Source organism: Echinococcus granulosus (genome assembly GCF_000524195.1).
Source record: "Echinococcus granulosus chromosome Unknown EG_S00108, whole genome shotgun sequence".
NCBI classification, from domain to species: domain Eukaryota; kingdom Metazoa; phylum Platyhelminthes; class Cestoda; order Cyclophyllidea; family Taeniidae; genus Echinococcus; species Echinococcus granulosus.
The window spans coordinates 4,953-18,266 of record NW_020170488.1 but is presented as its reverse complement, the minus strand read 5'-3'; the positions used below and the strand labels follow the sequence as shown (position 1 = coordinate 18,266).

Sequence of the window (13,314 nt, the reverse complement as noted above, 5' to 3'; positions counted from 1 at the left end):
ATGCATTGGGATTGTTTCACTCGTTGAGTTTGTTGCGCAATATTGCGCCGTGTTATTAAAGCACATGGTGCAACAATGTGCCTTCACCCATCTTTGAGTTGGGGCATAGACAAAATACTGCATACCATTCGCATGTCTACGAATAAATCCCGGATACTAAGTACTTCTGCTTCTTCCACGTTTGAGTTCTCGAATAACCACCAAAATTGGGCTGAACATGGCGGCTCAGCTGACTAAAACAAAGAACAGGTCAACAGCCATACTAGGTGATAACTGTGGAAATCAGACCCTCAAAAGTGACTTCACAGGAAAATGAAACGTAACGAATCTATTGTTTTAAACCTCCACACTCCTACATTTACGTTTGGCAGACCAATTCCATCAGGCACTTGTGCGACTACTTGAATTTGATTGGCTTGTCAAGGCCACTTATCGGTGGAGTGTTGGTCTGAGATGGGGTCTCTCTGTGATTTTCGGCGCCCCCTTCTTCCCCCCTCCCCCACTACAGTCAACATAAGAGCACAAAGTTCAATCGCTCCAATTAAGAAACTGAGGTATTTTTTTCCGTGATGTAATTTTATGATTTGGAAGTGTGCATGTGCCCTTTCAAGGGGAGTTGGGTATCATAATGTGGGAAGGCACTGAAAGGCAGGGAATTAGTACTTGGTGGCTTAATGAATTGGGGTCAGGAAAAGAATTGTGAGGCAAGGAAGAAACGGCAGTTTCCTTCATCTCGGTGACAGCGACAAGAATGGAGGCCACCGCCTTTGATGCATATACTACTGACGCCTACTAGTGCTATGCTGCATAAACATTTGGGGGTGCAACTTGGCATGGGGACGTGTTACCGCAGCCACGTGGTTGCTAAAAAGGACGCGTAAACAGAAAGCCGCATTAACACTTGCATCCAATGGCGCTGTTAGGATAGCCATGATGATGAAGCGAATCGCATGCAATAAATCGCCGTTGCGCAATCATTTGAAAGACGAATAAGGCGAGTGGGAAGTAAGCACGGCACATTTTTGGAATAAAGCTTAGACACAAAGTAACGACGAGTGTAATCTATAAAAAAATTGAAAAATTTGGCTTTAACAAGTTGGGCTCTTCCACGTCCTCTGCTAACATTACTGGCCTGCAACATATTCCGCCCATTGTGTCTACAGTTTTTCAGAAAAAGGGTAGATGGAGAAAACATGCACAACGATGCGTATTCGGTAGGGACTACAGCTCCAGCTCTTCTCGCAAGGTGTTAGGCTTTGATGAGCGACCACGGTATTGTATGGAGAACAAGGTGTTTATTTAAGAGACGAAATAGTGTGAGCAACTTTGCTGCTGCGATCTTGGGTGGATGATTGATCGCTCAGTCTTGGCACTGCGCCGTTGTGAAGAGCCAAGACGGACTGCGCGCTCCATACCAATTGGAGCACAAGACCCACCAAACAGGTGAAGTGGCTTTTAAATCTTTGGTCTCGCAATTACTTTTGACCCTTTGCAGTGGTCAAACCGATTTGAACACCTCGCAACCAGCAGTGTCAATTAGATGGTGCATAACCTGACGCCCACGTCTGCCTTTTACCCCCACTTTGGGCTTCCAACTGCCATTCCGAGTGCTCCTCCGCTAGCGCGGCTTCCGCCAAGTGGTAGCACTCTTGGGCTTCTTTGAGGACCCGCAGCACTTCACAGCCTTTAGCACCAACCCATCAAAGCGGATCAAATTTATTTTACTCTGCTGAAAATGTTTTGGATATAAGTTCTAAATAAATGTATCGGTCAGTAAAACTGTAAATGTAAGTGGGAAATTTGTCACATTTCTATTTGCAATCTGGAAAAAAGTGGCCAACTATCAAAAAACTTCCAAATTTATTACCATTTTCTAGTAAGGTATAAAGCCTAATGTTAGGACAAAGTAGAAGAATCTTTACATTTTGTATTATTTCTGAAAAGGGGAAAATTCGTCGACAGAAGTGTAACTTATATTTGTTTCAAGTGACCTTTTAGGTGGCATGCAGCAAGTTTACACCAACCCCATGGCTGGGCGGACGTCACCACTCCCTCTCCATATGCTCTGACATGCTGCAAACTTTCCCTATTCGACATAAGCATGAGATTGTCCAACCCACTCAGTCTTTCCGATCAAGGAGTCTGAAGACGGAGGTGGATGAACGAAGTTGTGAACACGTTACACCGCATCCCATCGTTGCCACTAGGCCCTCTGATCGGGAAGACTGAGTCAATGAGGGTTCGAGCTCGTTTCTCCCTAGGGACCAGTGTCCTGCGGTTAGCCGCTTGTCACCTAAAGAGAACATTCAGTCAGAAGTATATTGTGCGAGTGTGCGTCGAATTTATAGCATCTGAAATGTTAATCAGTACCGAGGTCAAAAGATGAACTGGTTGTCACGCATAAAGAAGCAGATTATGGCGGTTCCAATTGAAGCATCATTGCGTTCTGTCAGACAGAGTAGTGAGGACACAATGCTAGTTCAAACACTCACGTTTGTATTGCCGTTCGTGTGTATAGTACCAAAAGCCCAAGAGAAAAAGAGGAGTGCAGTAGCAATGTGAATGAGAATGAGACCACTGAATCGGAAGAAGAGAAACTCAACACCGGCGCTCTCTGTGTCAAGACTCCAGGCGGTCTCCTGGAAGCACACGATGGAGATGTTTTTTCTGAGTTGCAGACGTGGTGCAGGCAGTCTTTGCCACGAATGCTCAGTCAGACAGGCGTGCATTTCAAGACCGCGGAGAAGTCGCACCACCAGAGCAGTAAAAAGGCAGTTGCAGCTCAGAGTTAGCATCAGTAGCATTGGACAGCCTCTACGCAGTGACATCCCCAGATGAAGGAGGGAGAGGAGAAGGAGGAAGATGGCACATAGCAGCATTGCCACCACTACGTGGGTGGTTAGTGCGGACGCCTCACCATTCGAGGGATCACAATGGTGAGCCACGAGATTGCGAGACGTATAATAAAGGTGACCTATCAGTGTCACATGTCCCCATGCCTGGTTGTCAAGGCTCAAAATCCTGTCCTCCTGGAACCAGAAACCTCTTCGGGTCTCGTACTATCAAGGAAGAGCGATAAGCCAACTGGGAGATAAATAAGCAGATGGACAGACAGAGAATGTCGTACTTTAGCGCATGACATTCGGTAGAGCACGAACCATTGAGGCGTTTGCCGAGTTGTAAAAGTCAAAACACGGAGCCACTATCAACTTAAAAGGCTAATGTTTTTCGGACCCATCTTCTAAACCCTTTCAGAGTTGGGAGTGAGTAAGGCAGTAGGAGTCCCAGCTCCTATCTAGGTCTACCAAAAATGCTCATCAACAATGGAATAACAAGTAAGAAACGCTTACTGTGAGAGCAGGGCGGCTATTTCGACTGTTGGAGTGATTTTTATGAGCGTCTTGTGCTACGTACACCTGGAAGGTGTGCTTGTCGTACGAGTCGACGTAGATTTCCGCACTTGCTGACAGGGCAGCACAGACAAGCGCAGCGATGAAGAATACCTTGAAGGCGAAATTTCCGGGACCTTGCAGAGACCACTGCCACCACCAACCTTCTGCATTGTTGAGAATCTCTCGCTCAGACATCGAGACAGGTGATCCTATTCATGGTTCAAATGCATGCGCTAATCAATAGGTGGGAGATGAACAATGGGGTTACATTTGACTGACGCATCAAAGAGATAGAGCAGACTGTTTTTTATGTTAGATCAAGTTGGTAGACATTTGACTCATTGTATTTTGTAATAGAGAGCGCGGTTTATCAGTCCTTGTAGGTTCCCTGCATAGTCCCTCCTTTCTTCCCCTCTCCCCCATCTTCATTTTGCTGTCACGACAGAGGAACCCTTTGGCTGGAGTCTTTTCTTCCTGTAAGTGGATTTGGTTTATTGGCGACTTTTAGGGCTGCCGGGAATATGTTCTGCAGAAATGCGCGTAAGGTCTGCTTTCTTTTCCTCTTGCGGTTAAGCTTAAGACCCGAGATTGGACATGAAGCCTTCGAGGCGATTGTAGAAGTCCGCATCCATGGTGGAGAACGAAAAGTTCGCTGACGGTGCCATTAGTGGACTATTTTTACATTTTCCCTTCTACGCCCACTTGTATGTCCCTAGATTTAAAGGAGTAATTAGAGGAAGGTAGCATGTACTGTTAAATGTGGGATTTAACAAATAATTTGATTCTTATGGAGATCAGAGTCTGACCCTCCCTCCCTCCCTCCCTCCCTCCCTCCTCCTCCTCCTCCTCCTCCTCCTCCTCTGAAACCAGTGCTGTCCGCGTAGTCAAAACGCTATTCTAATATGCCTGTCCGTCACCTAAAATGGCGTATTCAAAAATGTGTACTGCGATGCCCAGTCATGGAGCACCTGTTTTCGGTATTCTGTGGCCTCCGAATTCCGGAATAAAGGAAAATGTGCACTCGCAAAAGCGATCGTTGGGTTTAATCTGCAAGCTTCATTTGATTGTTAGTTACTTTAGCCTCAGCAATTGTTGCCACATGGCCGAGATTGCTATTTTTTGGTTATTAAGGCATGTCAAAATACATAGTTATAAAAGTAGACTATTTCATCAAATTGTTTGAAGCTACCTAGCACCCGATGACGAGTAATGAACTTCCCTGACCATCCATTTACCCGCACTAGAAAAGCGTGGCTTTAGCGTTAGGACATTCGTTAAACGAGGGAACATTTCAATGGCTATCACCCAACCTTCCTCCACTCACATTCCTCTTCCCACTGTCCACGTCTACTGCGCGCACCACTTTATCCGCCACCCTTGGAACACTGCCTGCTTTGTCTGTGCGTGGTGGACTGCAGACGCGATTCTGCCTTATGCCTTACCACCTACGCCATGTTATGAAAATAAGGTAAATCATTTGAATGATTGAACGAATTCGCTTGATATCTACGGATAAGCTGGAAGTATTCATCTCTTTCTCTTATAAAGACATTAAATAATCCAATATTTTTTCATCAGGTTTGGAATTTATCTTATTCCACCTTGTTCTCCTAGGTGAGGATGCAAAAGGTGAATTCATAATGGTGGGCATTATTGCACAAGTTGTAAGTCGACTTCACTTTTCTTCCTCATTCCGAAAATCACCTGAAGCAAACGCACAGGCTGAAGGGATTCCATGCAAAACACAAGCAGTTCCATGTATGACCACACTGAAAGGGGGTCCCATAGACTCAAGTACATTTAAGGAATGAAAGAGTCATGCCTCTGGTCAACTGTGATTTTGCACTCATTGAATCCCAATTGTAATGAAACATACGGATATACAGAGGTAGCATCTCAAATCGTCCTCGAAGTCGTAATAAAATCACAGCAGTACGAAATGGCATACTACCTTCTAAAGTGAAGAAGAGACAGGGGACCCCTATGACCACGTCGGGTTGTGAAGTGACCACTCAGTTAAAAAATGCATCACATTACCACACATATGAAAACGCAAATTTATGGTCACATATAAGAGAAAATACTTCAGCATTCTACACACTGCACTTTTTTGCGGCTTGCTGCGCCGTACCTGAGGCCCCTAGAAGTAGTAATTGTTCACAATAAGCGGGGATTCGAAAGGAATGAGGAATGAAAACAGAAAACATGTGAGCGTTTTGCTCCCAGGAGCTTTGAAAAACAACTAAAAAACATTTTTCCTAAAAGAGCTCTTGTCAAGTTTTGATGTCGCGTTTGGCACCAGCCTGAGAATATACACGTAGAGTTGCTTTCCTTGCTGCCTACCCATTGGTGACCACCACTTTGTGGCGGGAGTCTACGTTTATCACTCATTCGGAGAGGTTACTATCATCCTTCATGGGTAATGGTAGCTTGCTCATTCTTTCAGTGAAATAATCCCTGAAGTGCCATCCCACCCAGATGAGACTGCGTGAAGAGTAGGCAAAAAATTTTGTGAGGCACCTCAAAGTCAAATTTGAGCATGGGTGATCAACGCTACCGAGTGGGTATTGGGGTTCCTCACAGCGTGTGAGAGAGGTTGGAATCAAGTCGGACCTGCTAATTCCACTAGCATCGACAAAACAGAGCCGTACGCAGTAATGAGTGTCACCGGCCGCCTGTGTGTCTTAGTGGAGGCAACCGCTGACGCACACGTCACGTGTCTACCTAGACACCGTTAATGGGCACAGCAGGCAACAGTGGCAGTCAGCACATGTGTGACAGCGAAGGCTTGAAGCGGGCCACGCCACGAGACGCCGTTTGTTGTCGTCACTATCGTAGTCGCGGCCGCCTCACTGCACGGCTGACATTCCAGTCTTTGAGCGCGTAACAGGACATTCACCTAGCCACAGGTGATCGGCAAATCCTCCCGTGAAAACGGTGAACATAATCATTAGCGTATTCACCGTTCCACCTTTTCGATCGGTACATAAGAATTGGATGCTGGTGTGATTTTATACATCGTTTTTCCACATTAGGAAGTCTGAGTGCTTAGCACTTGTCAATGCCAGAAAGAGTAACTACGCTTGTAAGACATGCTTGTTTATGGGGTAAAGTTTTGGCATATATAGTAGAGAACAAATATGGAGTTATTTGTGTGGATATGCTAACGTGTGGTGTCGCTGTCACCACTACATGTGACAGGCGTTTGCTGCGTTTTGTGCCTGCTGACAAAACAGTAAGTCTTTCTCACTGTATGGGTCTTGTTTTTCACCTCCAAATCCTTTCTCCACTAGGCCCACAGTAGTAGTACAAGTTGGTTAGAAGGCAAAAATTGGTTGAAGACACTACCTTCGAACTGTTTAATTTCCAAGTTGATTTGCCAGAAATTCATGTATCTTGGTTGATTTTTAACTTTCATGCAAGAAATAGACACAAGTGCTTAAGTGGTGCGCCCACCCACAGAAAGCTCCCAGAATACCTTGCTTATTGAAGCACTCACCATAACAATGTATAATTCGGCACAAAGGGTCAGAATAAGGCGGTATCTCCCTCCGATTATGGCAAGATAGCAAACCTCCTCACAACTCAGTGTGACTGTGAGAGGTGAGAGTTAGAAGGAAGACCAGTAACATGCAAGAAGAGGCCCTCCTTGACTGAAGTAGTGGAAGTTCTTCCTTCACACCTTCAAGACTTATCCACTTGCATCGATTTGTGTTGAGTAGAGAAATCGCAGTCACAACTGTTGCCTGCTCTTTAGTACATGGAAAATTCGTGGCGAAGTGCTTACTTCTACGGTCCACCACACACACATACACACACACACACACACAAAGCACACAGTGCTCTAAAAGTGGCAGTTGAGGAGGTGCGTGTATTAGAACTGTGCAGTGTGAAGAGGAGATAAGTTAGCAAATATCCAACGATTTGTCCATCTGTTTAACGAAAACTGGAAAACTAGAGCCACGTTTTCACTGCACGGGTGAATGCTTGGCCCCGGAAGTCTATTGTTCATCAGTTGCTAGGTGATGCGAGTGGGACTCATTTAAATAGCTTCTTAACTTCCACAGCGACTTTGTGGGCATGTGGATGTGTTTGGGTCTTGTCAAGCTCCCAGCCACTGTAGTTAGTAGACAAAGACGTCGGTAGGAAAAGCCGTACGGCATGTGCATGTCTAGCGCGATAGCTGGCTGGATAATAGCGTATTTACGGCGTCTGCTTGACCTTGACCTTGATGTAATTATTAGTACTCCTAATGTACATGTATGTGTGCCATCGTTTTGTCAAAAGGGACAGGGGAAACTCTACGTTCTTGAAAGATTGAAAAAAAAAACACTTTTCTGGGGCTTCAAGCAGCCTCAGCAATTCACTCATTCGCATTACTTGGTGCATGTCTGAAAACTGGTCTGGACCGCATGTCAGTCTGTCTAAATTAGAACCCACCAACATTATAGGGCATCAATCTTCCCTTTCATATGGCGCATCAGATAAAAAAAGTGAGATCGGTCTTGGGTACCAAAAACGCCTTGAAGGTTTGCATCACCCGCACAGGCGGCGTTATATGTTCATGTCGGAGTGATAGCTGAGCTGTTGACATCCGCCCAAACAGTACAGCTTATTCGCTCCTCCTTCTACTTGATTAAGGCGACATCTTGGATAATGGAGATGTCTTTACTTTCTGAGGAGGTGAATATTAAAAGTGTTAGTGGGGAAGGCTATACGTCCTTTATTTTGACTTTCAAATTAGGTTCAAATGTGATTGCTGTCTTTCTAGCCACTGATTTGCAGTAAATTTTCCTTTTCAGTGCACCAGATTTACAAGTATAGGAAATACTTGCATTCCTAGAGAGAGCTCAATCCAACAAGCTTGATTACGACCGCATATATCTGTCACATCTTGCAGAACTCTTGGTTATTCTTGAAGGTGTAACAGGGCATGCATATTTGGATGATGCAGCATTGACGTACCGAAGACCCGAGAGGTTCAAAGCAAAAAAAGGAAGTCGTGACACTAACCAACAAACTCAAACTGGTTCAGCATGATGTCGAATCCCCTTGCGATCCATTTTCACTCTCCCTCATCACAACGTAGTCAATACCTTATAAACCGCTTGGGAGGCAGGGCGATAGTTGTCACTGTTGTAGCTGGTCCATTCTGTTGCATCCAAGGCTGCGTTCTCTTTGTGACCCGTACTGGGGAAGGCGGAATCATGAGTTAGACATCGCTTAGGTCTGGGCGCTGTGTCAATCAGCATTCGTAAGAATGTTCGCTCCAAGGCAAAATTCATTTAAAAAAGTAGGGGTCAGTCATCCCTGTTGTTCCAACAGTCAATCAGAGCTCCGTTTGGGTACCAGAAATGTGGGAGGAGTTGCATTTATTTCCTTAATACACTTGACTGAAGAGTGGACGTTATTAGGGAATTCTATGTTGGTAGAACACAAATTTGGGATAATGTTTGAAAGTGGACATGGTGTCGGTCCCTCTTCCGTGTTGAGGTCCCACAGATTTAGTCAATCACAATGTTTTTTGTTTAGAGTACTGACACCAAAGCACTCTTTTCAGTCTTTCCTGAAGATATAAAAGGCATGCCAGTGGCCGAGGAGCTATAGCCATGGAAAATACACGCAGCCAAAACAGCAAGGACTAGGGCTTTCCGATGTTTGCCTTTTTCTTACTTCTAGGGCTGTCAGCACTACACTTATAGACAACCCGATATAATTGCAACTTTTGGAAAGCATCACTGCGGCTGTCAAGTGCTCCAATTACCCCCTTTTATCTACCTTACGGAAACTGTTTCAGGCACAAATGGATGAATTTTTGGCCATTTGAGTGTTTTGACCTTGGAATCAAAGAACCTGCCCCTCGCCCTAGCCACTGACACTCCTGCCTCCCCATTTCCTTCAAACGGACTGTCCATCCTACTCTGCATATGGCTATGCGATTGGTGAATGTCAGGAGGTTTGAAAAGCGTCGGGACAGAAAGGAGGATGAGGAATGGGCAGTATCTGCCTGTGTAGATGGAAAACCACTCCAACTGTTTGATTAGTCTTGCCCTCTCAAGGCGAAGACTTTTTTATGCATGGAGTAGATATAGGGGGAAAAGATTGCTTGGACGTCAACAAGTGAACAACTGAGCCTGCAGAGCATGCACAGTGTTCTAAGGATGGCAGAGTTGGTGGTGCGTATAGATGAAGGGTAGTGTGGATAGGAATATAGTAAACCATGAGGGGCGCGGGGGTGGGGGGAGCCATTGATGCTTTCGTTCGTCTAGCAAACACTGAGAGGCTGCAAAGCCATTTTTCATAGCAAGTCAGACTGGCTGTTGGGGATCATTCAGCAGTCTAACAAAATGGCTAGTTTTTGTAGAAAATATGGAAGAGATTGGAACAGGGAATTGACAGACTTAGAAGGTCAAAGTTGTCCATGTGTCCATCTGTTCATTAGCTACCTAGATGTTGCTGGCAGTCAAAAGGAGACAGTCTTCCTTGCCGTGAAGGATCCCTCTGTGAGTGATTCATCACCAGATACAAAAGGATCAGTTGGATAATTTTAGGCATTAGAATCCACCATCTTTTCTTCTCCAAATGGTATACAGCATAATGGGCGAGAAGCTTCTGTCACTTCTCCACCAAGTTAAGATTACTTCTTTAACCAAATAAGCCGGAATCACATTTAAGGGATTTAGGCTACATTTTATGATGGGTAGACGGATTTAAAGCAGAGAAGGCTACAGAAAGGTGTAGCCTACTGGTAGATTTGCACATGTTTTTTCTCCAATTTGTAATGCACGCCTGCCCTCAAGAACTTCTTGGCAAGTCTCTACAAGTTACGTTGAGTCATTTCGTCTAGCCACACAAAAACCTGCACAAGTAATTCCATTTAGTAGAAGGAATTGGTGTGCACCATGGGCGGCTTGATTAAAAACTTGTATGGCTATTGTTGCCTGCTGTCTTTTTAAACATCCCCACAATTTTTTTGTGATTACCGATTTACTTTTATGCACACCTAAATTAAGCCTGAATCGTCATTGATACCTTCATCTGCTGCACCATTTTAGACAGAAAGCGGTTGATATACGGATCGGTAGGCAATGTTGGGCAGTTAGTTGATATGAGGAGCCACTACATGTTTGATCTCAAGCACCACGAATGACTTCGTCAGGCAAATAAAACACATGATAAATTTAACAATACTGATGGTGAGATATGCGTGAAAATCCACCATATGAGTTTGACTACCACCGGAAAATCATTCCTGATACGGTCTCGGGTGTTTCGTCCTCTCTGCTTTATCATAAATGCCTTTTGATGCTGGTGTATGTGTCCGTTGGCCTACCAAATGAAATTCTGAGTGGTTAGAAAAGTCCCAAAAACGCGACGCACATGCACCATTTGGGGAGGAGAGGAGGAGGGGAAAGAGGAAATGAAAGGATGATAGAATGCAAACATGTGGGCGATACGGTTTCACATATGTAAGCCATCACAATGGGGTGGAAAAGGCGGGTGGCAGAGAAGTAGAGCCATTGCCTATTAACTTTGATATGGTTAGAAAGCGTATTTTGCAACATTCCCTTAAAGCTGTAGTTGAGACTCTCAAAAAGCGTTAGTCCACATCTTCATCTGGGCATCCTAGCTATATGCTCCTTCAGTCCAAGAGGGTCATGGTGAATTGTCAGCAAGGGTAATGTTGTTGCAAGGAGCCGTCAAACCTGCTAGCTGAAGCTTTGATCCCAGTCAACGAAGTAGAAAATTAGTCCTTTCCTAGCCCAACATCTCCCTCCATTACCTCGGAGTGTCAGTCTCGACATGTTATCGAAATCTTTAAAGAAGAAGGGAAGAAGGTGAAATACGACTGCATTAAATGATAAACTAATTGTTGCAATTAATATAATTCCGAAGGTCAGAATTAGAAGTTACTAGAAAAGGCATGCAATCTTCGTGGAGCAAAAATACACCAAATTAGGCATAAAGTGGTAGAAATGACACTTACATGACATCAGGAGAAGTTGATGATAAGTAAAACGGTTTATTATGAGCGTAGGAAGGGCTGGCAGGCTATATACAAGGTGAAAATGACCATCACACCGAGATAGTGCAAAAAAAAACGCAAAAGCACAACAGAACTCTACAATAAATGCGTAAATTCGAAATTCCCCACTGTTTTATTAGCACTTGCCTTTGATAAATCATACATTGGTGTTTTGGCTTGTGAGCATAGACACTGCCGAGGTCCTAACCGTACGACAGATGAGACCTTTGACGTTGACAGCGTACCCACAACAAATATACTGCATCCGCGTCTACTGCCATTCCCGTTGAGTCCCAGGTTAATCCCACTCTCCACTTTTAGTGTATTTAAACAGCCTTGACCATGGCGTGATTGTGAAAATACGCTGATTATGGCTTTGTGCCATGTAGGTCACTGGGGAGGCCTCAACACGATTACAAGCCAAGGAGGGTTGAGCAATGTCGGAGGGATTAAACTCCGAGGAAGTTTTTTTAAAGCCGAAAAGTGTGAATAATCGTCTGGAATTGCAGGAGACTCCAGCAGTTATCCTAATACAATAAATGGACGAAAGGACTGATTTAGCTGATAGCATTTGCTCACACAGTTGTTAGGTGTTGCGCTATGCCTATCTAGCCTCCATAAAAGCTAAACTACTGGAGATCAGTGCGCAATGCCCAGATTGTACATTGACAAATCTAGGCAAGGCGATTCGTCCTAGCCTGAATGGCCGTTGAATGTGTGGACACACGTGATCGCGATCTCTACAATGCAGGATAGTTTTAAGTCCTTAAACTTAACTGGAGCTTACTGGGAAGGGGTTTAACACTCCGTTTTCCTCAGTACAAAGGGGAAGATGTGTGCAGCGGACAATCCGGTGCCTCGATATCCTTCCTTATTTTCCTGTCAAATACACTGGTTTAAAGGAAGTGTTTGTTTTACATGCAACTACCACTCTACCCACATGAATTGCAGGATGGGTTCGATGTCACTAATTTACGCTGATTCACACACAGGCTGTAAAACCCTAATTTTCGTGACCACAACATTAAATATTGGGAAATGCAGAGCCTTACACAGGTTAATTGTGTGAGTAACAGGCCTCTTTTTTACAGCTTCATTTTGAGCTAGCCTATTCTCACGGTCAGCGTTCATTACTAAATTATTATTATTATGATGGTTTGGGTGGTCTACTAATATAAATGAGTAGGAAGACAGAAATCGACTTGCCAAACGTTCGTAGTCAGGCGATAATGCATTGAGTTTCTCAAATTGGCACTTCAGGAATCACTAATTAAAAGATTGCAATCAAGCTAATGAATGATCGCCAACATAATCTCCGTGTAGTGCGGTACAGGCATCTGCACAGATGACGTGACCAACCAATGCGAAGAAGACTCACAGGGAAGCGAATTCGATGTTCCAATGTACCTATGACAATAACTGCTACAACGGAATTCCATATTGGATCTTTTCAGCATCAGGCTTGTGACATGCCAGATTAAAGCCTTTCTTTCTACTTCCTGGATGGTAAAATAGGCTTCCATAGTTGGCGTCCATTTCTTCACTCGTTTCAAGCCTACGTGGGTTGCCATAACATCGAATCGTGTATTTCATAAGTGTCCAGTCGTGGGTGAGCAATAAAGCAAACAACACTTTTTATCCACACTACATTCAGCCAAATTGCTACTCGACAATCTGCCTCCACTAGTTGTCCGACACAACGTGTGGGTGCCAAATGAATACACGCACCAAATACGTCAACGCAATGGGTTGACTAGTTCGTGGAGTACATGGCAAATGCATGACAGATAATTTGTACATTTCTGACGAAGATGGTGTGCACGAAGTTGCGTAGCTTAAATATGCAAATTAGATGCGGTTTCCTACCTACCTAACAGGCTGCGTAACTTGGTGCCC

The 13,314-nt window shown here is 44.4% G+C and overlaps 1 protein-coding gene across 1 annotated transcript; it reads right to left on the bottom strand. All coding sequences in view use genetic code 11, as the record gives it.

Moving 5' to 3' along the window:
- Positions 1 to 2,120: 2,120 nt before the first annotated feature.
- Positions 2,121 to 3,587, bottom strand: EGR_08487 (hypothetical protein; the record flags this gene model as incomplete). Its single annotated transcript, XM_024497736.1, has 3 exons — positions 2,121 to 2,293; positions 2,522 to 3,059; positions 3,351 to 3,587. 3 exons carry the CDS (start codon positions 3,585 to 3,587, stop codon positions 2,121 to 2,123), a joined length of 948 nt encoding a protein of 315 aa, XP_024347822.1.
- Between the last annotated feature and the right edge of the window lie 9,727 nt (positions 3,588 to 13,314).